At 48.8% G+C, this 25,224-nt stretch overlaps 1 protein-coding gene across 4 annotated transcripts in view; it reads right to left on the bottom strand.

Moving 5' to 3' along the window:
- DGKG (diacylglycerol kinase gamma) overlaps positions 1-25,224 on the bottom strand; it is a 226,646-nt gene that overhangs the window by 98,493 nt on the left and 102,929 nt on the right. For 3 of the 4 annotated variants that reach the window (XM_055408681.2, XM_055408690.2, XM_088838401.1), the window contains exons 10-19: positions 24,881-24,998; positions 23,292-23,380; positions 19,926-20,042; positions 18,840-18,932; positions 17,208-17,267; positions 14,162-14,241; positions 12,901-12,975; positions 10,155-10,240; positions 5,466-5,555; positions 2,416-2,576 (exon numbers count right to left, since the gene is read on the bottom strand). In XM_055408681.2, the coding sequence (XP_055264656.1) occupies positions 2,416-2,576; positions 5,466-5,555; positions 10,155-10,240; positions 12,901-12,975; positions 14,162-14,241; positions 17,208-17,267; positions 18,840-18,932; positions 19,926-20,042; positions 23,292-23,380; positions 24,881-24,998 (969 nt within the window). The remainder of the gene's footprint in view (positions 1-2,415; positions 2,577-5,465; positions 5,556-10,154; positions 10,241-12,900; positions 12,976-14,161; positions 14,242-17,207; positions 17,268-18,839; positions 18,933-19,925; positions 20,043-23,291; positions 23,381-24,880; positions 24,999-25,224) is intronic. The other variant, XM_055408698.2, reaches the window with a different exon arrangement.

Here is a 25,224-nt window from a genome sequence, read left to right as displayed (position 1 = left end):
TGTTCCTGTGAAGAACCACTTCCTCTGACCATCCTCTGTTCTCATGGGTTGTCTTCACTGAGGATTTGATCATGACCGTGTGCATCAGAATCATCTCAGGGGCTTATTAAAGGTGTGCATTTCCAGACTTGCCCAGACCAACTGAATCAGAATATGAATAAGGATCTGTCATGTGGGTGGAATCTGCATTTCTGACCGAGGGCAGGGTATGGGTGAGCCATCACACAGTAAATTTTGAGGATGCCTCTCTAATGCTGCTGCATTTGGCAGCATGGAGATGACGGCCTGTGTAGGATCTGCATGGCTGAGGGTCCACAGCAAGGTGGGCTATGGACAGTAGGGATTCCCGGCTCCATCACTCACCGGCTTGGGCAGGTCACTATCTTTCTAAGCTACAGTTCCTTCTTGCAAAATGCAAAAGGGGAAAGGCTATACCCTCCAAAAGGGACACTGCCTGGTGTGCATTAGGTACTCAATACATGTCAGCACGTTATTCTCTGGTTACTACAGGAAAAACGACATGTGTTTCGGTCATACTGTAATGGAGGCAAGCTGCATGCTCCAGAATCCCCCTGGCCTCCAACACCAGACCTGTCAGCCAGGTCTCATTTGCAGGAGCTGAAGGATGCATGTTCCCCTCGCATGAAGTGGAGCATGAGCTTGTGGCTCCAAAGGAGGAGCTTTTGAGTCAAAAAGAGGATGGAGGGGTCTCCTCTGCCTACGACACAGGAGGATGAGCTGGTAGGTCCTAGGCAAAGGTATCTCTCCCCACTGAGGAGGGTGCAGGGGAGCTGAGGCGATCAACCAGATCAGGGCAGCAGAGACCCTGAATATACTTCTCACCAGCACCTCTATCCTTTCAGAGCCCATTCACGGGTCGAGCAATGCCCCTGTCTTTTGTTTTAGTTAACAGAAAGAGAGTTGGGGACTGGGAGTCAGAGAATGAAAGCAAATCCCTTAATCTGATCCTCTATTTCCTCAATCACCAAACAGAGGGAATACTGCCCTCCAGTGTAATCATAAGAACCAAGAAAATATCTGTAAATATGGTGAGTTTTAAATCCCATAAATAGAAGGGATTATTATTCTTCCTTTTTGCTTCCATGGCTCTCCTTTTAGTTTTCTTATTAAGAAAACAAAAAACCCTTTCCTTAACCCTGTTCTTCCCTCAAACTACCTATCATTTCTCCTTTTCTCTCCTTTTTTAAAAACCACCAACATTTGCAAAAGAGGCAGAAGTGATGATTGAGAGGGTCACAGTCTTGGTCTGGAGGGATTCATGTGCGTATAAAACTGGGCAGCAAAGTTCCCAAGACAGCAGAGAGAAGGACCTGGTTTCAGAGTCAGGCACAGTGTGTGTGCCCTAGTTCCAACACTTCCACGTTCCGTGTCCTTAAGTCTCTGTAACATGCAGATGGTGGGGACGATAATACCTGCAGGACTGCTGTGAGGACTAGAATAAAGTCTAGCACAGTGGAGAACACACAGTAGGTGCTCAATAAATGCTAATGTCTGTGTTTCACCTTCCTCCCAATCCCCAGATCTATTTATGGAAAAGATTGACATCTTTTCCCCTCAATCATGTCTCCAACAATTTGGGAAGCAATGTCCAACCTATGCACTTTGGACCAGAAACTGAGTTCAGCAAAACAAACTAACTTAGCTGTGCTACATGTGATGGGAGCTGGGGAAGAAAGAGGAATGTGCTGCTGTCCTTAGACTCTGTGTGTGTTTGTACATGTATATGTATGTATTTATGCGTACGTGTGTGTGTGTGTGTGTGTGTTGCAAGAGGGCTAAGTCAGGCACATGGAAACAAACCCTTTAGTCTAAGGCAGAGGTGACCACAGAGGACTGTGGGAGCTTAGGGGGAACACAGAGCTCAGCCTAAGGGGTCAGCGAGGAGGAGATGACCCAGAGGCTTAGGTGCCCTTGGAGTGTGGGGAGTGGGGTTGGGAAGAGGAGAAAAGACAGGAGAGAGAAAATTCTGAGAACTAATCCAGGGAGCCAGCTTGAGACCACAATGTCTTCCCTGGAGCATCAGCATTTCCATCTCTGGAAGCTCAACTGAGAATCTCCTCCTGACCTCATCCTTGGTTAATTTTTGGTGTTGCTTTTCCTTAACTATTTCAAATTATCCAGAGTAATAGGTCTTTTGAAAAATGTGCTGCTGTTTTCTTGTGTTGGATAAAATGACAGGGGCAGGAACTTCCTGCATAAACAAGGACAGGACTGGGTGCAGTAAGGATGTCCACATCCAGGCTGGATGCGAGGACGCCTGGACCCAAGTTGAGGCAGGGGAAGCTGGGACAAGTAAAGAGCAGGGACGCAGAGTGGACAGTGAAAGACTAGAAACCTTCTTGCCCACCTGGGCACTTCTCTCCCATGCAGAAAAGCCCTTCCTGGCCAACTCACCACACCGATGGAGAAATAGTTGTTCATGATGTTGTACGGGACCTGGTCCCCATGCTCCACCTCCTCTCTGGGCATGACTTCCAGACGCCAGCGGTCCAGCATCACCAAGGGGCTCTGCTCGATGTCCTTCAGGATTTTTGTCAGGCTGCCCCCTTCATAACCTGCGGAGTGCAGTGCTGCATTTGCCCCCAGAGCAGAAAGGCTTGGTTGCTGCTCACGCAACTATCAGGGTGGGGCACCCCCTGGGCACCCCCAGTGTGTCCAGGCCAGAGTCACTCAGGTTCCCTGGGCCACAGAGAAGGAGAGGACAATCTGGAGTAATTAGACAGAAGCCAGGGCAGTCTGGAAGCCAGAGTAGCAGGGGTAGGGCCGGGTGCTGGCCAAAGATGGGTAGGCCTGTGTAGCTGAAGCGAGCCCTGGGGAATCAGAGCACTGGATGGCTGGGAAGCTGCCCATGGGAGAACTAAGGATCTGTTCTAGGACCGTGTCATGATACAGACGGACAGTGCTGTAGGCAGAATTTTAAGATGGTCCCCACATTTCTTGCCCTTGAGGGATATATACCCAGCAACCCCCAGGACCTGTGGATAAGATGGGCTAGTCAGTTGTGATTTGGTATATTATATGGCACAGCTGACTTTAAGAAAGCAGAATTATCCTAAGTGGATCTGACCTAATCAGGTGAGTCTTCAGAAAGACTGGGCTCTTCCTTAAGAAATAGGTCTAAAGCTTGAGAGGGATTGGAACTGGGGGAGAGTCTCTTTCGCCAGCTTTGAAGATGGAGGGATCCATCACACAAGGGATGAGGAAGGCCTCTAGGATATGAGAGTGAATCCCAGCTGACCACCAGCAAAGAGACACAGACCTCAGATCCACAAAGAATGGAATTCAGCTAACAACCTCAAAGAGTTTTAGAAGGAAATTCTTCCCTTAGAGTGTTCAGAGAGGAGCACAGCCTGTTCAGTGCCCTGATTCTATCTGGTGAGGCCTAGTCACATTGTTCTAGAATTTTTTTTTTTTTCTTCTTAAAGCATTTATTTGGGTGCACTGGGTCTTAATTGCAGTACGTGGGATCTTGTGCCCTGACCAGGGATTGATACCAAGCCCTCCACACTGGGAGTGCAGAGTCTTAGCCAGTGGACCACCAGGGAAGTCACTGTTCTGGGACCTCTGACCTACAGGAGCTGATACAAGGATGTTTTAAGCCTCTATGTTTATAATCGTTAGTTGTTATATAGTTTGTGGTTGTTTAGTGGCTAAGTCATGTCTGACGCTTTGCAACCCCATGGACTGTAGCCCTCCAGGCTTTGCTGTCCATGGGATTTCCCAAGCAAGAATACTGTAGTGGGTTGCCATTTCCTTCTCCAGGGGATCTTCCCCACCCAGGAATTGAACCCTCCTCTCTTGTATCTCCTGCATTGGCATTCAGATTCTTGACCACTGAGCCACCAGGGAAGCCCTTGTTTGTACATAGTAGCAATGGAAAACTAATGTAGCAAGTGAACTGTAAGTAAAAAGTTAGTGGGAGAGACAGCCTTTTCTTTCAAATAACACTTCCATGTTCCTGCTTACCTCTGGGACAAGCTTGAAAAGCATTTCCAAGCTGTCAGGGGTCTGGTCAGCCCCTCAGGGGATGTATCACAAGATGGCAGTGAAAGTACTGCGGGAGCTGAGGGCCTTGATGCTAACTGGGAGCACAGAGCTGTGGGAAACTGGTGCCTTGCTCTGTTGCCTAGACGCCCAGAGCCTGAGGCCACAGTTTGCTGTCCCTCTTGAGTAGAGGGTCCTTCCCAAGCCCAGTGTGTGGCTGAGGACCCTGGCAGCTCTTCCCATGCCTGTCAGCTTCCTTCTGGGGCTAACTTCTGCTTGCTCTGCCCCCGCCCTCCAAGCAGGCACACTGACCGCTATGGGCCTGGTCTTGAATCACTCCCAGAATTGATCAGCCATCTGGAGTCTCATCTCAATTCTGTCTGCCAGCCTGATCTGTCCGCTCCAAGTGCTGTCCTGAACCTCTCCACTCTCTGAAGCGTGATCAGCTCCTTGGGCGCTATTGCAGTTTGCAGAGTTCTTAGCTCCTGGCCATTGCCCTATAAGCTGGTTACTACTCTGAGGTCCCTCTTAGGGGAATTTCAGAATGAGGGGCCCTGGCCCTGGGATGATCTGAAATGCCCCTGGTAACTGGTTAATTGGACTTTTCAGTCTGCATTCTGAGTCCCAATTCAGAAGAAAGTCAGTAATTTGGAGAGGGGGAATTTCAGGCAGAAAATTTCCTACTTGAGCCCTGACTGGGATGAATCCTGGAGAGGAGACAAAGGAGTTGACTTGTTCTGCAGAAGGAGACAGAGCTTCCCTAGTGGCTCAGTGGTAAAGAATCTGCCTGTAGTGAAGGAGCCCTGGATCAGGGAGATTCCCTGGAGAAGGGCATGGCAACCCACTCCAGTATTCTTGCCTGGAGAATCCCATGGATGGAGGAGCCTAGCGGGCTGTAGTTTGTGGGGTCGCACAGAGTTGGCCACGACTGAAGTGACTTAGTACGCAGCACACACATAGAGGGAGACAGATTCAAAGTCAAGAGTTTAAGGCTGATAGTAAATCTTGTGAAGGGCAGACACTGGCCCTGGGATCAGGGCAAAGGCATGGATTAGACATGATCCTAGAGTTGAGTCGGAGAAGGCAATGGCAGGCCACTCTAGTACTCTTGCCTAGAAAATCGCATGGACGGAGGAGCCTGGTAGGCTGCAGTCCGTGGGGTAGCTATGAGTCAGACATGACCAAGTGACTTCACTTTCACACATTGGAGAAGGAAATGGCAACCCACTCCAGTGTTCTTGCCTGGAGAATCCCAGGGACGGGGGAGCCTGGTGGGCTTCCGTCTATGGGGTCACACAGAGTCGGACACGACTGAAGTGACTTAGCAGCAGCAGCAGCAGAGTTGAGTATTTCTCCATGGAATGTAATCCTTAAGAGGGGAGCTCAGCCTAGCTCTGAAGAGCCTCCCTGTAGACTGGGGTGCTTATCCTGAGGATAGTGCCCCTCCCACACAGACTCACCTCCTCCCCAGCGGAGACAGCGGGCCAGGTCATTTCCTGTTCCAAGAGGCAGGACAGCCACAGGTGGATGCTTTGCAAAGTTGGCCTTATCTGCAACCCATGAAGAGGAAGAGAGACCCATATGCCACATGATTATAGAAGGTTTAAGTTGTTCAGTTATCCCTTATCTAATGCTTGAAAGCCTCTATGGCATTCTTTGTTTGAATACTTCTCCTGTTGGAGAACTCACTACTTCCTTAAAGCCATCTCTTCCATCTGCAGTAAGCTAACCACTGCAAAGGAACCTTCATGTTGAGCTAAATCTGTCTCCCAGTAACTTACATCTGGTTCATCCTCATTTCATCCTAATTCTTTCCAAAGTGTGACAGTGGTACACCTCAAAAACATTGGTTTGCACAGTTTTAATCTTCAATGATAACAAGCATTTACCCTACTTGTCCCTTAGACAGACCCTGCAAGATATTGTTGTTCACGTGGATGAGGAAATGGAGGTTCAGGGAGGGAAAGTCATTCTAGAGTCAGCATCCAAACCCAGATTTTTGCACCTCCAAGTCCATACTCCTCCTTTCTTCAGAGCCTAAGCAGCTGCATAAATAGTAAAACAGGTGTCTGAGACATCAGAAACCGAAGATGCCTCACCTCAAGTCATTCAGGTTCAAAAGCTTAAAAATAACATTGTGTCTAACAAGCCAAACCCTGAGATGTTATCTGGCACCTAGGGAACAGTTTGCCACTTCCACCACCTCCCAGACTCGCAAACACACAGAGTCCCGATCCTATCTCCCGCGATGGTTGTGATGGAGCATCAGGCCAAACCATTAGAGAAAGCATAGCATTACGTGTATGTTTTCATCTGGCTGCATGTCTACAGCAGCATGTTGACTGAGCTGGGAAAGTTGAAGGAGGCCAGATATCCGCTAGGCTCCAGGGGATATCACTTATATAAATCTCAGAGCATCTGATGCCAGGGAAGGATGTGGGTGATGTGACTGGGGAGCACGGCTGGGGATTGAGTGGGGGACAATGCAAGAATCATCATCCTGCATGAGGTTCATGCCAGGGCTGCCCCAGCAGAACAGGTGACTACCCCTCACCCCGCCCACCCAGGTTGTCACTCATGCCTGAAATGGCTGAGGCAAGACTCAGGGCTGAGGTTACTGCCAGGAGGGTTGAGATGGAGTAAGCTGGTGGACTCTTTCATTCCCCAAAACAATGCATTTATGCCTCTGGCCTTTGCTGGGACTCTTCCTTTGCCTGGAAGACCCTTGTTTGCTTAAGTCTGCCCCTTCTTCTGTGGTTCCCTTTGCAGCAGATCAACCGTCCTCACAGTGCTGAGGCTAGACACCTGGAAGTAATTCTAGATTCTTCCTTCTCCCTCACCACACATCCATTCACACATCAATTTCTCCATGCTGTCTCCATAGCTTTCCAAGCAATCTCTCCTCTCCCTCCCATGGGGATGGCTGAGTTCTGACACAGTGTGAGTCCTTCCCGCGGCTGTCGCTGCAGCGGCCTCTCTCTGTCCTCTTGGCCTCCAGTCTCATCCCCTGGTATGTTCCCCACAGGTCCGCCTGGGCAGGCAATCCTTGAACCACTGCCTGATCACACTAACCCACTGTTCTGCCTTCTGCCATGACTCCCATCACCCCTTAGCCTGGCAGCAAGGCCCTTCTCAGCTCTGCCTCACTCTCCAGCCTCGTCCTTCTCACATCCTGCTTCCCACGTACCATGTCAACATGTGGTTCAATGCAGAGGCCCTTCCTGGCTGGCCTAGTCTGGACCTCGTGCCTCTCCAGTGCTAGGGATGATCTCATTCACACTATCTTGTAAATGACTACTTTTTTGTTCCCCAAATGTACTGTGACCTTCCTGGGGGACCTGTATCTCATTTGCTGTAGGATCTCCACACCTTTACTGAGGGCCTAGGTGCTGTGTTAGGGGCTCCAGCTCTAACAGCAGGCAAAAAAAAAGACATGGCTCTGGCTCTCATGATACCTACCATTGAGAGGGAGAGATAGCTATTAACGAGGTAACTGGAGCGTAATTTCAAATGCATACTGGGAAGGAAGGGACTGTGGTCCTATAATGAGTGATCAGGGAAGGCTTCCCCAAGGAAGGCTGAGGTCTGAAGTAGAAGCTGACCAAGCAAAGGCCAGGGGAGCAGAACAGACAGGCCCTGTGGTTGGAAGGGTCACGAGTGTCTTCAAGGGTCAAAAAGGGATTGAGTGTTAGAGGGGGAGGATGGGGGTAGGAAATGAGGCTGGAAGGGTGGGCAGCTGCTAGGTGCCACTTTGGGCCCCCTGAAGCATTGGTTTTATCTTTATCTAAGAATCCTGGGAAGCCACTGATGTGCTTCACACACGTCACAACCCCACTGACATTCAGCAAGGACCACTCTGGCTATTGCATGAGAACAGATCAGAGAGAGAGCTGAAATGGGGAGGCAGAGAGCACTGAGCAAGGGCCTCAATCTCTTGAATGAATGAATGAATGAACGCTGTCCAGTTATCCCTTTTACTCTTGTTTTTTAATCTCTTTTTTAACCTGTGGAAAAAACAGATCACCTTACGTGCTCTTTCTGTTCTGGGCAGCATGTATCACCTGTGTCCTCTTGCAGACGAATTTTATAAAACTTGTCCACAAACCCTAAGGCCTCCTTCCCGATGGAGAGGGAACCCTACAAGCAGCTCCTAGCACTGCAACCATCCACCCTCTGCTGATCAGCTTTTTCTTCCCTGGCTCCCAGAGGATGCCTCCCTCCTCCCACAAATAACTCCAGAGCCCTAGGTGACAAGAGAGAGTGGGTGGCTGCTTGGCAGGGCCGTGTCCATGGAAACAAGAGTGCCTGTGGGGGAGCAGATGCGGCAGGTGTGGGGGATGCCTGTCCCAACCCAGGTGGTTTGCTCACTACCCCTGGGGACCCAGCCTTCTCCACCCTGTTCAGGGTCTATCCTGGCCCATCCTCCACTCCCCTCTTCCCAGAGGAAGTCCTCGCCTCCCACGGGAAGTCAGCAAATCCCGTGGGCTCCATCTTCCAAAGCTATCCAGAGCCTGCCTGCTCCTTACCACCTCCTGTGTCTCTACTGTGGTTCATGGCCCAGGTCCCCCCGTTGGATCTCTGCAGGAAGCTCCTAACTGGCCTCCCAGCTCCCACCCTTTTCAGTTTCTGTAATCTGTTGTGCCCCTGCTTTGCTCGAAACAATCTAGCATCTTGGACCTTCGCAGTATGACAACCGCGTTCCGTATCACGTCGTCCATGTCCTCGTGACTTGGCCTTGCTTTGTCTCTGCTGTATCCCTGGCCACGCTCTGCAGCCTCCTCACTGGCCTCCTCCTGCTCCTGCCTCAGGGCCTTTGTATCTGCTGTTCCTTCTGCCTGAACTACTCTTTCCTTGGGCATCTGCGACGCTCACTCTCCTCCAGGTCTCCGTGCACATGTCATCTGCTCCTCAGGGCCTTCAAACCACCCTGTCTAAGTTTGCAACTCCACTCCCACTGCTGAGCTCCCTTTGCCCATTTTCTGCAGTTCTCTCTCTTTTTAAAATCACGTTCTGTCATACTGTATGTTTCACTTATTTCTTTGTTTACTGCCTGTCTCTTCCCTCTAGAAAGAAGCCCCATGAGGGTGAGATAGTGTCCTTTTTTAACTGCCGCATCGCCAGGGCTTCCATGGGAGCTGAGCACCTGGAGGTACACAGGCAGGAGCTGAGGACCAAAGGATGAAAGCAGCCAAGCAGCCCAGGCTCGATGCTCTGGACCGTCTCAGCAATTCCCTTGGCTGCTTTCCTGAGTTTATGTTCTATATCTCAGTGTTTATCTGGCCTCTCCAGGGTTAGATCTTGAATGTATCCCTCATCCCAGAATTTCAGTCATTCTCCATCATTTCCTGGTGGTACTGTGTCCAAGGACCCACAAATCCAGGCAGGCCTCCTGATTCCCAGCCTGGACCCTCCCCACCATCCCCATCACCCTTTTGATCAAGGCATATTGGACATACCCCATCATAGCTTTTCTTTGCTTGAACTGATCTGAACTTTCTAGACGTGCTTTGTGGGCTCTGGGCTCTAGGCGTTCATCTCAAGGTGACTTGCTCTGCACTGTGCATCTATTTTTAGTTCTCTCGCCTTTATCCAGCACCCTGGACCTGCCTGGAGTCCCAGTCCTGCTGCCTTTCCCCCCAGTCTCCTCATCTGGCCTGTCCTGCAACTGCCCAAATCCTGCCCATGGCAGGTATTTTTGAAGCAAGGCCTGAGACTAAGCTGTTAACATCTGTACATGTGGGAATCCTTCCGTTGTGTTTTCTTTCTTTTGTCCACCCAAAGTAGGTATTTAGTGAAGCACTGGGCCAAGAGTAGAAACAAAGATAAACAAGACATGATTCCACTTCTCTTTTTTATTACCTTCCTCTGACTTTAAATATGGGCTTCCCAGGTGGTGCTAGTGGTAAAGAACCCGACTGCCAAAGCAGGAGGCGTGGGTTCCATCCCTGGGTCAGGAAGATCCCCTGGAGGTGGGCATGGCAATCAATTCCAATATTCTTGCCTGAAGAATCCCATGGACAGAAGAGCCTGGAGGGCTATAGTCCACGGGGTCCCAAGGAAACATGACTGACGCAACTTAGCACTCACATGCACAACTTTAAATACACTATTGTAAATCAACTACAAAGGTCCTTCCAGCCCATTCTTACCAATGCAATCCAAAATCCAGCCAACTGTCCCATCACCTCCACAGGCCAAAACACGGAAGTCAGGAGTATCGTGGAAAAAGTTAAGTCTGGCAAGTAGAAAGGCCAAAATGGTTTTGTTCACAGGCTGAACTTTGACACTCCTTGAGTCAAAGTCCCCCCCACCCCACCCCAACACTCTACCCCCTTCCCTGGAAGCATATTATGACCTTGACTCCTTTTGGGGTTGAAAGGGTCACTCAGTGTCCTGAAACCAGAACATACTAAGCAATGCCATTGAGTACGAACCCATGGAGCCATCTTTGTCTAAGGAGATTCTGACTCAATATTCAACACAGAAAATGGTTTTCTAGAAACCATCTATGATTTATGCAGAGGAATCCACAGTTTGCTTATTTTGGCACCAAGACAATTAACCCCCAACATCTGCCTCCTTTCTTGCTCTCACCTACTCTGCCCTCACAACTTCGAGGCACTGAACTAGCTGAGTCTTCATCCCACCCCAGACCTAAGTGGAGTGAGCACCATCTCCCCTCAGGGGCCTTAACCCTGTGGATCAGGGCTGTTAACCTGGGGGGCATGTCTAAGGGGTCTGTGGGTAGGATCCAGAGGGCCTTGAACTTGAAAAAAATGTTACACTCTTATCTTCCCTAATCTCTAACTGAAAATTTGCATTTCCTTCAACAATACTTGTGACTTTGTTAAGCAGCCGAAATGACAGGTTTTTCAATGTTTTACTACAGTTGTGGCAGGCATTTTCTATTATCACTTCTGCTCATTACTGTTTTAATTTATAGTAGCTATTAGACCCGCCTCTGGAACTTGCTATGTAATGTCTTAATAAATCACGTGTATTTTCCTGTCACAGATTTGTTGTCTAACCTTTAGTAACTGTTTTTTTTCAATAAAGTTTCCCTGGGTATTCCTATATATTTCATTTTATACATTAAAAAATATTATCTTAATATTAAGAAGGGGTCTATAGGCTCCATGAGACTGCCAAATGGGTTCCTGGTGCAAAAAAGGTTAAGAACCTCTGCGGCAGCACAGACAGGATCTGGGGAGGCCTCGGGGTGGGGCTTGAGAAGCTGAAGTCCAGGATTTCCTCTTTGCCCTGCTTGGTGATCTGAGGAGACCCCTGGGGTCCTCTGCCAATGCAGGTGTGGGCAAATTAACATCCCCTCCCCACCTTTCTCTTGTAGAACTGTTCTCTCCTGTAGAAGTGGATTCTGAATGAAGGCTCCCTTCAGCTAGACAGCCTCTCTGATTACAGGCTGACACACACAGCAGAGAGAGATACTCAGGGCACAGTGGCCCTAGAAGCAGCCATCGGGCTTGTCATTCTGGGCAAAACCAATTTAGGATGGATGCGGTTAAGGGACAGTACTGTCTGTATTCAAGTATCAAAATGCCCTAGAAGAGAGCAGGCTGGTAAAGGCATCTGTGGGCTGCTGCTCAGTCACAAGTCACAAATGGAGCAGTCATCGGCCATCACGGGGACCGTGATGGCGTGTGCAGCAGTACAGGTGGGCTTTATTTTGAAATTAATTTTACAGGTAAGTCATGGCAGAGGTGCTGAATTTTCATTCATGTTTCTTTCCCCTTTAGTGGTCTTGTACCATCACTGCCATAAATAATAGCTGTGTGTCAAACAGCTGAAGACACAGTCTCTTCTTATTTTTAAAAATGAAAAATACTTAAAAAATTTTTTGGCTATGCTGCATGGCATTTGGGATCTCAGTTTCCTCACCAGGAATTGAACCCACACCCCCTGCAGTGGAAGTACAAAGTCCTAACCACTGGACCACCAGGGAAGTCCTCAGAGTCCCTTTTTCAGAGTCCTTGCCCAGACCCTCTTAAGGTCTTGGTGAGCCAAGCATAGCAATGCAAGTTTCGATGTTGGAAACCCCAGCCCAGGAGGCACAGATCTGAGGACGGCACTGACATAGGCTCGGGCTGGCTGGTCAGTGTCTCCAGCACACTGGCTCCGGCTGGTAAGAAGGTCGCAGTCTTTGGGTACCTTCCAGCCCCAGTGTTGGAGGAACCTCTGATTACAGGTCTCATCATGTCATGGCTCCTCCCACAGAACTTGGGGAGAGCTGCAGAGGGGCTGCCTCATCTCCTTTTGTTGCTCCCCATCTCTCCAACACAGGGAAATGGCCAATAGGCAAATGACAGGAGACGGGCCGGCAGGGGTGGGGAAGGGGTGCACCGAACAACCTCTAAACTGGATGATTCAGGAAAGAATGTGATTTCATTGAACAACTAATTGTCTTGATCCTAAAATGCCTCAACAACACAACATGCTGTGGAACTCTGAGTCAGCTGTATAGATTTCTGAAATACTGACAGACAGTGCTAAGAAAACTCCTTTCTTCTCCCTGATGATTCAGTATGAAGATGCCAGCTAATACAGCCTTGCGAATAAGTTAATTTACCAGCCTGCTCTTCTTGTCAATCCCACAAATGACATTTGCAATTTTTCCCTCTTACAAAATCAATAGCTTTTTCTGGGATAAAGTGGAGTAGGCTGCTTCTCAGAGTCAGCTGTAATGCGTGGTCCTGAGTATCTCTAGGAGGAAGTAAGAGTAGATAACGCGAAAAAGAAGAGAAAAGGAGTGAACTGGTAGGAAGGACAAGTCTACGGATGAAAGAGATTTTTAAAAAACCAAACCACCCAGAAAGCTATCCTCTTTAGAGATTACAGGGGGCGGGGGAGAAATAAGAAGTAAAGATTATGTCTCCATACCCTGGAGTAGGCCCCCCATTGTCCAGGTTGAAAACTTGTTTGGGGTTGAGCAGATAGTGGAATTTCCGAAGAATTCTATGGAAAAAAAAGAAAGAAAGAGAGAGAGAGAGACTGAGACAGAGAAGGGGAATGTCACTGTGAGAAGTCATAGGAGGGCAAGTACCTCTCCAGCCCAGTGATGGTGGGAACGTGGGTCTCTTTAAACCCAACTGGGGGAAGACTGCACACAGGTACTGCAGACCCTGAACTCCCAGGTCCAGCTGGCCTCACCCAGGCCCTCACCCTGGTTCAAAGTCTCCCCACCATCCAAGATTCTAGTCTCCAACCCCAGGAGTAGTACCCCTTGCACAGAGGACAGTGCAGAGCAACCCAGAGAATAGAACTTCCATGAGGCCTTCTCCTCCATGGAGAACTTCTCCCAATGTTCTGCATGTTCTAGGTAGTATGATTCTGATCTTTGTGGACTAGACAAAGGTCCCCCAAGTCCTGGGGTCAGGAGGACATGCAGGAAGTGGAGTTGGGGCTGAGGAGCACTGGGGGCAGTAGCCACATCTAGGCTTGGTTTCAAGGTTTCAGCTTGAGGCTAATTAGGTCAGTTCAGAAAGGCTGCTCTGCCCCTAGGATTGGGGTTGGGGGGGGTCTCATAATTCTTGTTTAAGATCTGCTTATTATTTCTTAAAATGTGGATTCCAGATCACCATGTCAACAATTTATTGCCTCAGAGCTGAACACAGGGAGGCAGAGCTGCTCTGCCAATCCCTCACTCTCTGCAGACTGGGCATTTCCTTCACTGATGAGATGGGTGCCCTGCTTTCTCGGGGTGGAATCGGCTAAGAAGTCTCAACCAGGTGCCTCTGCCATGTCTCTTAAGTCACGAAAAGACTTGGAAGACCGGGAACTTAACAGGCATCTCAGAACTTAGCCTGATTCTGGGAAACAGAATAATGGCCCACGTGACAAGTCCTAGGATAAGTGCTCAGTTCAGTTCAGTTGCTCAGTCGTGTCCGACCCTATGTCTATCTTAATACTTGCAAAACCCCCATGGGAGAAGAAATGATTATTATCTCCATTTTACAGAGGCTGAAACCAAGGCACAGGGACGTTCAGTCACTTGGACCAGGTCATCAAATGATGTGTGGTAGGGCTGGGACTGGACTGCGGGTCTGCCAGCTCCGTAGCCCACTCAGTTATGGCTGAGGGGAAGAAAGGACCCAGATGAGGTGGTTCTAGCCTCTCCATCTCAAAAAAGAAGAGAACATACCTTTCTCCTTGTCTCCCTCCACTCTTGGGGTTCACCAAGACCAGCAGGGGGTGGGTACCCGGAGTGGGGATGATCTTATACTTCAAAGGGAAAAGAAAAAGAAGTTAGCTGTGTTTCAGCCCACAGGAAGGAATGCGATGAGAGGCAGCTGGGAAGCAGATCCAGGCATGGGGTGGAGGAGGTCAGGAGGCAGTAGGTGCTGCTCCACTGGCTTAATCTGAGGGATTAAGCAGTTAAGTGTCTCCAGCCTAAATGCTTTTTAAGTAGCATCCCATATAGCTCAGCTGGTAAAGAATCCACCCGCAATGCGGGAGACCTGGGTTCAATCCCTGGGTTGGGAAGATCCCCTGGAGAAGGGAAAGGCCACCCACTCCAGTATTCTGGCCTGGAGAATTCCATGGACTGTATAGTCTACGGGGTCGCAGAGAGTCGGACACGACTGAGCAACTTTCACTCACTCAGTGGTGACAAGGGTTTGAGGTGGGGATCGGAGAAGGGGCTTCAAATTATTCAGCAATCATGTGGCTTTGTGCCCACAGCACAAGATGAGCTTTTGTGAAGATACAACTGAAATGATCTTAGAAAATATGGCCATCCGGTCCTACACCTAAATAGAATGGAGCTAATCATCACTTCCACCCCCAGCATCTTTCAAATCCACATTTGCAGCCCCAATTTTCCTCCCCAGCTCTGGTTCTACCTTTCTCACTGTCAAAGGGGGTATCTTCAGCCACTGGAACATGCCCCAGATCTGACTTACCTTCTTTCCTCCCCAAACTGGTCCTCTCTCCTGGCTACTATTATTATTCATCCAGTCACCCAGGGAAGACCCTGTCCTGCCAGCTCTTTCCCTGGAATGTCTCATTATCTCCGGCAGCTGCCACAGTGCCCACACTGCTCAGGCCTTTCTCACCTCAGGTGAAGCCCTGTAAGCTGCCTCCATGCAGTTCTTTCCCAGGCATCACTAGTCATGCCACTCCTGCTCAGAATCCTTTAATGACATCTCATTACCCAGAGGGTAAAATCCAAACCTGCCAACCTGGCCTGCAAGGTATTTATGTGTAGCTCCATTCTATTGTTCTCCCTTAATCACTCTAACCTTCACTGCAGCTCCAGTCAAATCTGGCTCTTACCCTCTAGTGAGTGAATTCCCACCCTGTGGGGCTGCTCACACTGTTTTCTTCTCCTCCTTAATGCCCTGAAATGCCTATTTCCTTCATAGAAACCTCAAGAAAAACTTCTCATCCTCAAGGCCCAATTCAAGACCTACTTCGTCTATGAAGTTTTGCTTGATCACTGCAATGAAAACTATTGCACTTGAAGCATATAGTATCTTCTGGGTTTTGTTTGGTATTGTTTATTTGCATGTTTTCATGTTTTATTTTCTTAGGTGAAGCGAAAGTAAAAGTGTTAGCCACTTAGCTCTGCCTGACTCTTTGTGACCACATAGACTGTAGCACACCAGGCTCCCCTGTCCATGTGATTCTCTAAGTGAGAATACTGGAGTGGGCAGCCATTCCCTTCTCTAGGGGATCTTCCCCGCCCAGGGATTGAACCTGGGTCTCCTGCATTGCAGGCAGATTCTTTATCATCTGAGCACCAGGGAAACCCAAATGTCTCAAAACATCAACTGGATATTAAATGTCTCAAGGGCAGGGTGGGAGTGTGTATAACCCTCCTACCAAGGATCCCGTGGCCCCAGAGACAAGTGTACTCAGTAAATACTTGTAGCTTCAGCAGCAGGATACACCAATACAGAGGAGCAGCGCTGCTCCATATTCACTGTCTTATGCCTACTTTTCCATTCAGTTCAGTTCAGTTCAGTCGCTCAGTCGTGTCCGACTCTCCGCGACCCCATGAATCACAGCACACCAGGCCTCCCTGTCCATCACCAACTCCCGGAGTTCACTCAAACTCATGTCCACAGAGTCGGTGATGCCATCCAGCCATCTCATTCTCGGTCATCCCCTTCTCCTCCTGCCCCCAACCTTTCCCAGCATCAGAGACTTTTCCAGCATCTCAAGCTAAAAATTTAGCAAACCCAGTGCCAGATAAGTTGAAATGGACAGCAACATTCTTTATAAATTTTAGGAATTTTTTCATCTGCCAAGGGTGATTATTTGTGTGGTACCCAGAAGCATCTTGGAGACTGAGAAGTAAATCTTTACCTCTGGGGGTGATATTCAGAATGCTGAACAACCTGCACAGCATGGACACTGTCCAATCAGAACAGATGCAGGATAAGCAGATAGCTGCCAGCTGTGAACTGACATATCTGCACTGTGTATGTGTGTGTGCGTGCTCCATCTGACTTTCTCCCCTTCAAGGTTTCTAGAGCTTTACCACATCAAGCTTCTGGCATCACTGTGGCTTATGTTTTATACTCATCTCCAAGTTCTCATTGAATCTTGGAGCATCTCTGGGAGGTGGGCAGTGCAGGGATTTGCTATGTGGCTTTTCAAACAAGGAAACTGAAGGGTCAGAGGGAGAGGAGGAGACCCCAGTGTTCTTTCTTTTTCTGTTTCTCATTCCACCTCACCAGGCTGCCTTTTCTGCATTCCCTGGCACTTTGTGAAAGGCACAAAGAGAAGTTCTTTGGTGAATCCAACTAAAAAAAAACTGAGTTCTTAAATACACATTTAAGGATGAAGGAGAACTTTTGGATCTATTTAACTCTTTTGGCAGATCACATTCTGGAGACAGTTTGGCAGTCTTGGAAAACCCAATTGTCTATTTTTAGGCCACATTCTTGTTATTATTCAGGGGGTATGCATATTGAAGTTTTATGCAGCGTGTTCCTTAAAAGGTGATAAAGCCAGTGTGGCCAGCTATGGGATCAACCAACCTCCCTTTGCACCACTTGCCTACAGCATGGTGGTCAAAGGTAACCCCAGAGACTGGAAATCCAGTGTCTTCTGCGATATAATCGATCAGATAAGAAAGCAGATGTTAAGATGTGTTTCTGTAGAACTCAAATCCTGTCCTCCCCTCCACAACCTTGGACCAGCTTAGAAGGAATGAGTAGACTCAGGGTTTGCTGAGGTACCTGCATGACAAGTTCACCCTTGGCTGACACGCTCCCATCAGACTTCCCATCTGGTCTGTCCTGTGAAAAGAGAGGAAGGACAAGCATCCTTTGAAAAAAATATGCCTGCTACAAAAAAAGAAATCAAAAGAAAAACAAATGGTTAATATAAAGAAAGAGAATAGAAAACCAGTATAGAATAGGATGGAGTCTTCAAAGTGGGGCTTTGAACCAAAACAAAGAAATGCTCCCTTTGGGTTCCTCAAAGACTCTCCAGGCCTTTGTCATCACTTGCCCTGACTGTGACTTCGAGACACTGGAAGGAACACAATGTTTCAGAGAAAGACTGAAATGGAAGAAATCTACTCTGTTGATGTAGAAGCTTGATCTCTGAGAAGCAAGGTCTGAGATCTGGCTTCTATGCTTAGCATTACCTAAATGATATGACACTAAGTCATCTTTCCTGTTTTGTTTTTTTCTTCAATGTTTATTATTCATTTTATTGAAGTTTATGTCACATACAGTAAAATGCTCAAATCTAAACCTACAGTTCTATGAATTTCTGCATATGTACATGCCCTTGTCACTACTGCATCTTCTGGTATCGTTCTGTTGTGACTCCTGATGCCATATTGACTTTGCCTGGCTTTTGAATTTCATATAAATGGAATCATATACCATGTCTTTTGACTCCAGCTTCTTTTGTTCAGCATTATATTTTTGGGATTACCCATATTTTTGCATCTAAGCATGGTTCTTTTCCATTGCGATATAGTATTACATTATGTGAATCTGCCTCAATTTATTAATCTGTTCTTGTCAGTGGTCATTAAGCTTGTTTCCAGTGCTTGACTGTTATGAATAAAGTTGATAGGAACATTCTTGTGCATGTCTTTTGGTGGAATAAATGCTTGTATTTCTCAGATAGACAAACAGGAGGGGACTTGCTGAGTCAGAGTTTGTGTAACTCCAACTTAGTAGATACTGCCAAATGGTTTTTGAAAGTGGTGGTTTTTTCCCGTCGATTTTTAATGAGAAAGAAGATGGTCAAGTAAAGGGTGAAATGTGAGGAGTCAGTGATCTTTAGCCACATCTCTAAGATGAAAAGAGAACAACTTAAGGTCTTTGGTTTGAAAAAGGGGTCTTCCACACAGGAGACAGAAAAAATTTCATATGGGGACAACTGGAGTTTAATTTTGCAGCTTTCATTTCCAGGATGGGGCTGTGACATCCTTGGAAATCTTCAAGGCAGCAGGAAGTCCATGTTTGGACACAGGAGAGCAGAGACAAGGGAGGCCTGGGAGCCTCGCTGTGCACGGGTGGGGACTGGGTTCCTTGAGCTGTGATCTGCCTGCAAGGTGCTGGGAACGAAGTACTTGCTTTTCTTGCTGGGCCATGTCAGAGCATTCTAGGTGGCTGGTGGTCGGGACTGTTTCAGTCTGGGAAGTTTTCCCTGACAACCTGACTGTGCAGCACTGACCCCTCTTCAACTTGTGCTGAAAACACAAATCCTAAGAGTTGTTGAGGGAGCCCGCAGAGGGATGTAAATGTCTAAATGTTCCTGCATCTGAAATGTGAGCTGGGGTTGCCTGGGGCGGGGGTGGTGGAGGTGGGGGTGTGTGTGGAGCCCTGTTGTTGGGAGGCAACACTTACCCGGGTAATGGGGCATATCGATGTGGGCAGCAAAATATGGTCTCTGAGCTCTCCACCATCACACAATGTTGACAATTCACACTTGCGGTGAAACTGGAGGGGAAAAATGAAGATGAGAGTGAGTGAACGTGTTCAAGGAAATGTCAAGCATGAGAGTCTAGAAACTTCCTAGGGAGGCAAGCTGTCTAGGGCGCCTTCAAATCCTGATGCACTGCTGGCTTTGGCAGTGTAGCTTAGACAGGGTGTGTGTTTGCATGTGTGGTGTGTGGTTAGGGATGCCAAGTCTGCTGTGGGCAGGGAAAGGAGACCAAGTGCTGCCCATGGCGGCTGGAGCGAAATGGTCCCAGGCAGACTTGTGGGCCGTCAGTGTGGCAGCCACATGTGGATTCCAGAGCCCCCCCTGGTTATTTGCTCCCTAGGCACTGAGACACTGGTAGGAAGGAGATCTTGTTGAAGAAACTCATGAGACGCTGGAAGTAAACCCCATGGCTCAACCTCTGTGTTTTCAGAGTCCTGCGATCTGATTTGGAGATATGTCCTTTTTGAGGCTGACACCTGGGGGTCAAGCGGACAAGATGCAGCACTGAGTCTGCCATGGAAGGCAGGTCAGGCAGCTCTGGGTGTCCAGGATGCAAGTGGACGTTTGCTGCGGCTGGCGGGCACAGGCAGTGTGGCTGCTGTTAGCACTGTGTCTTCCTCTGACACCGGGATTCTGGTGTCTGATTCTTCTCTCTGTCAGTGCCCTCGGCCCAGCCAATACCCAGGAGAAGGAAGCCAATGGTCCAGCTTCCTGTTCTCAGCTGCCTGGTCACAAAGACAGCAGACTGGCCAGCATCATCTTAAGCAGACCTGGGTTGGGGGATGGGGAACACCCTCTCTCTGGGCAGTTTGATGATTTACTGGAGGCAATTAGACTTTGGGCACTGGCAGCGGCTCTGGATGTCCTCTCTAGCCTTGCCCAGGGAGCTCTGCTCATGCCCCCTGGCAGGATGTCCACTGCTGCCTGGCTGCAGCTTGAGCAAAAAAAAAAAAAAAAAAAAAAAACCACACCGAAAACAAGCAGGGCTGCCCTGGGCACCAACCCACCGTCATCCGGCACCACACGCAGTGCCGCGCGGTGACACTCTGGTAGCACTTGATACTTTTGTGGCACCGGTCACACTTGACGGAGGAGTTCCCTTCCACCCATGCGTGCTGCATCACCTGCAGGAGGGAAGGGAAGGATACCAGGGAAGGCTGCAGAACCATAGCCCAGCGCCCTGGGCCTGAGGAGAAGGTCTGGGAAGAGCACAGGGACGGGGAGGCCAGAGAGGGCTGGTTCCTGTTTAGTGGGCACTGTGCAGCTTAGCTGAATTGCACAGGGTGGTCTCTCCCTACCTAATCACTATCACTAATCAAGCTAGATGAAAGCCACTTTGCCTGCTTTTTGAACAGTCCATCTCCCGGCAGTTAAGCCTCTGAGCAGTGCCTCATCTGGCAGTCCATCTGTCTGTCTTGTGGACCTCTTTGCAAAGGGATGTGCTTGTGTGCGCCCTCTTTTGGAAGGCCGCTCAGTGCAGGGAAACACAGGAGGGCTTGGTCTGCAGACCAAGCTGATTAGAGTGACTGATCTTCCACTTTATAGCAGGGTGCCCTTTGGCCAGTTCCTGGACCTCTCTAAGTCTCAGGTCCTTCATCAGTAGAAATTGGCATAATAAGCCCTACCCCTGGGCTTGCTGGGAGAATTAAAGGAGCCAGGCTATTTGGAAGGGCCTTCCTGGTACAGCCCTGGGCCTTGGGAGGTACTCTGATCAGGAACTCCCTTTGCCCTTCTTTCTTCTATGGGCCAGTGTGTCTCGACCTTAGCAGCTCCTCAAGACCACCTGGGGAGTTTCTAGAAGTCCTAATGCCCAGCCCTCACTCCAAGTCAAATAAATTAAAGTCCCCGAGGGTGAGGCCCATCGTTAGTTTGTTTTAAAGCCCCCTGAGTGATTATAATGTGCAGCCCAGGCTGAGAAGCATTCTGGAAGGAAGTTAGAGAGAAAGCCCAGAGGAATTAGTGTGGGTCATCAGCCAGCGGCTTTCACATCTTTTTCCTGCAGAGCTGGCTGTACCTGCTTCCTGTCCAGGACCTGCTTCTAGAGCAGCCCAGGAACCTGGGAAACAGGCGGGCATGCATGTGTATGCACGTGACTGTAAGTGCAAAGTGACCCATGATGCCAAATTCTTGGGCTCTGAGCACTCAGTTAAGTACCCCAGCAATTCTACAGAACTTCTAAAAACTTTTCCACTAGGGCACCCTGAATAGCAGAAGGGGTAAATATGGACTCTGGGGAATTGTGGGGGCATAGCTTGAAGTGTCAACAACAAGCACAATATTAAAAACACATGGAATATTTGCATGACACCATCCATGTTTGTATTAGATAAAAGTTTTAAATTACTTATCAATTAAGTTACTGTGTCCTCCTTCCAAAAGGTTTTTGGTAAAATTATTGCTCTAGATGTGTCACATTTACTTTGTCGTTTCTCACCTTCTGCCATTCACCCTGAGGGTGTAAAGAACTCGGTTTGCTAATCAGTTTGTCACCTACATGGTCCCAATTCATTTGCTCCAAGATTATTATTATTATTTCCATTATATATAGAAAAAAAAATGGGGCTTTTTAAAATAAGTGACTGGTCCTCGGTTCCAAGGCTGAGAAGTGGCCAAGCAGGGACTCATGACCAGGTCTCCTGACTCCAAGTCCACAGGACTTTCCTAACACCATGTTGCCTTCTTCCTCCTCTTCTGATCCCAGAAGAGGATGGTGAAGGACTTGGGTTGCCCCTGGAGTCTCAGAAAGCCATGAATGTGCCCCGCTGGTCCCTCAGTGGTCTCCCTCTATTTTGAGTGTGGCAATGGCCAGAGCACAGGCTCAGGGCCTGAGCCTAGGAGGCGCTGGTGAAAGGCATGGACATGGAAAGGCGTGCTCATGGGCATGGTGCGGGAGGAGTAGACGAGAGGCCATGTGGTGTCTCGCAGGCATGCATGCGTGTCCCTGGAGGTACCCTTCTCTCAGACTCCTTCTGGGGATGGCTGGATCCTACTCCCGCCTGCTCATCATCTCCTGACTCAGATTCCTTAATGGGGTCTTCCCTCTGCAATAACTCTGAGTGTCCTTCCCTTGCTAATTTGAAGAAGTGTCTATTTCCAGACTCAGTGAATGGCACCACTAGATGGCCACCTTAGAAACGTAGCCATTTCCAACCTCCCTCCCTCTCTCATCCCCTACACCATTACCACCAAGTTCTGGTGGTAGGACCTCCAAATTATCTCTCAAACTCTCTCCTCTCCCTTTAAGTCCTTTTTCTCTGCCAGTGAGACAGAATACTCAACAGCTGGCGTGACTGGGGGGCAGTCACTCAGCACAGACACAGCAGAGAAGGCGAGTACAGACCCAACCCAGTCAGGCCCTCGGCAGCACTACCTCTTGCCTGAACTGTTGGAAAGGTTTCCCCCTCTTTAGTCTGATCTCTTTCCTGGACCATAGTCAGAGCATGTGTGCATGCTCCGTTGTTTTCGTCATGTCCAGCGTGGTGACCCCTTAGCTGTAGCCTGCCAGGCTCCTCTGTCCATGGGGTTCTTTAGGCATGAATACTGGAGTGGGTTGCTATGGTCTCCTCCAGGGGATCTTCCTGACCCAGGGATCAAACCTGCATCTCTTACATCTACCTGCATTGGCAGGTGGGATCTTTATCACTAGTACCAGCAGTGAACCTAATTTGCAAACCCAATCATCTCTTCACATGCTCAAAATTCTTTAGCAGTCCCTTAGCTACATATGCACCTCCTTCCCAGCTCCTCAGCCTGGATCTCCCCAGTCCAGAGCACATCTCCTGCCTTTCCCTCTGAGCTCCCTCTATGCCAGTCACACTAAACTAAGTACAGACCCCAGAATAAGCCACGTATCCATGCCTTCACTCTTGAGGTTTCTCCAGTCCAGAGTGCCCAGAGTACCTCGTCCTCCTCGATTCCTTGTGAAATCCTGCTGACTTGGGTTCAAGACACAACTCAAATGCCACTTATTTTTTCTTTGTGTTTTGGTGAAAGCGTCCCTGTTCATCTCTTCTCCTTTCCCTCCGCCCCCATGCCTCAACTGTACCCACACCGTGCTATCGCCACTGCGCTGCTTGCTACATTATGCTCTGCTTATGCACCTGTCTCCTCCCACTAGACTGCATGGTCCCCCAGGCTGAGACCACCTTATGACCCGCATATGCCCTGGAACAGGGCCTGGCACATGGTGGGTGGGTACTAGGGAGATGCGGAATGGACTGATGGATGGACAAGATGGTTTCAGGGTGGTCCTCGAGGCAGAGAAGGGACAGGATAAAGCTCCCAAAGCCCCTTCCTGTCCAGGGATCTGTGGAGATGGACATGTTGCCCCGGGACACAGCATGCAGTAGAACAAGGCAACAGGTATCACCAACCTCGCCGCCCCTTTTGGTTTTGGAGTTCGTTTTGATACACGCAGGAATATTTTTGGATACACAGCGTTCGTGGACAGTGTATTTACAGTCTGCAAAATAAATGAATAAATAAATAAGAATAGTGCCTGTGAGTGACCACCTAGGGAAGGTCGGCCATCCTCCCCCGCTAGCTGAGGCCCAGGCCTCCCTCCATGCGGACATGTGGAGCTTGCCTTGCCAACTGGAAATTCAAGTCTCCAGTTGTTCACTGACAGGAATCCACGGTTATCTCCCAGACATGCTTCTGCACCCTCCACCCCGCCCACTGGCTTTCACTGGTGAACGCAGCAGGAAAGCATCCCTTAAGGGGAATGTGAGGTGTCACCCTGGCTATGCCAACAACACAGTATTGAATGTTGGGATGTTGGGGAGTGGAAAGTAAGGCCAGGGTCTCCCTAACTCTGCAGACAGGCAGACCTGAGCCTGAACTCCGGCTCTGCCCTTTGTAACTTAGGGTATGTGCCTTCACAGCTCTGAAATCCAGAGTGTTCTACAAGATGGGAATAAAATTAGCTTTTACTTTGGGGAGTTTTTGCAGCATTAAATGATTTGTGTAAAGCACCACTTGTGCAAGTCAGAATAGCTATTCCACAAATTTATTGTTACTACTTACTACTATGCCACAGGCCTAGAAGCTACTAGGAATAAGGCTGGGTCTATGAAAAGTGGGTGAGAGCTGGATATGAGAGGGTGCTGGAAAGACAGGGGGCCCCTTCTTATGCCTGCTGATGCTTGTTCAAGGTAGACACTGGGCCCAGCTCTGCCACAATGTCTTGTGGTGGAGGTTGCCTGCTGCCTGGCTCCCATGTACACGGCAGTTTGGTGACCCACACCGTACCCGAGGGCCCTCCCCACAGCAGCGGGTCCCCGGCCCCTGGAGGGTTCAGGCTGAGTGCCTGCTGTCTGCATCCTGAGGTTGAGGGTGGGGCGGGCAGGATTCTGCATCCATACACCCTGGGCCTTGCAAAGCCTTCCTGCGGCAGCCCTTCCCCTCTCTTCCTGTCCCCCAAATTCACACGCATTCCCCCATCACCCCTTCTCTCTTCCTTCCCCTCCATCTCTTTCTTCTGCTCTCCTTTCCAGGCTCCTTCCCTCCTTTCTCATGTTTGTTTATTTTTTTCCCTCTCAAGTCTGACTTCACTAAGTGGATTATAAAGTACAACAAATGGATACTTTTAATTCCCATTGTATTTATGAATATTAATTTAATTTTAAAAAACCTCAGGTTCTTCTGACCACACAAACATTCATTAGCAAAATGCAACTGAAATTAATATGAGATTCTTTTTAGTTACCTGTGAACTTTAATAACTTTTTTCCAGGGAGTCAGTGGCCCATGACACAACTCCAGCAGACTAATATTCGTCCATTTGATTTGGGTAGAACAAGAATAGGAACTGGAGGTCTTGCTTTATTCCCTGATGTGGGAAGAATATAGCAGGTCCCTCAAGTTAGGAAGGAGAGATGCCTAAACTTTCCTGAGACTGGCTCAACCATGTGCAGAGCAAGCTAGTTCCTGGTGAAAAAGGGCTTGAAGGAAGTTTACTCACAAATGCAGCAGAGGCCTTGCTTCCGAACACCCATGAGCATGACGTGGCAGAAGTTGCAGTAGGTTGGTTTCTTGAAGTGCTTCAGGGTCCAGGCGTGCTTCCCATCCCCCTTGGAGCCCTGAGGGGACAGCAATGGAATGCGACGCTCAGCAGGAAGCCCACTTTCTCTAAAGAGTCTCTTCTCATATTTGGAAGATGAATTATTTGTTTAATTTATTGATGTAAATACTCTGAATAGAAATGCAAATAAAAACAAAATCCTCCGTGTGTGTACATTCTAAAATAAGCAAAAATTAACAATTAGGACTGAATGGAGTATGTGTATGGGAGATAAAATTAGCCCT

This window comes from Moschus berezovskii, chromosome 1, assembly GCF_049115385.1.
Source record: "Moschus berezovskii isolate FMDL1 chromosome 1, NW_MosBer_1.0, whole genome shotgun sequence".
Lineage (NCBI taxonomy): Eukaryota > Metazoa > Chordata > Mammalia > Artiodactyla > Moschidae > Moschus > Moschus berezovskii.
Note: the sequence above shows the minus strand (reverse complement) of the source record. Positions and strands in the feature narration are given on the sequence as shown.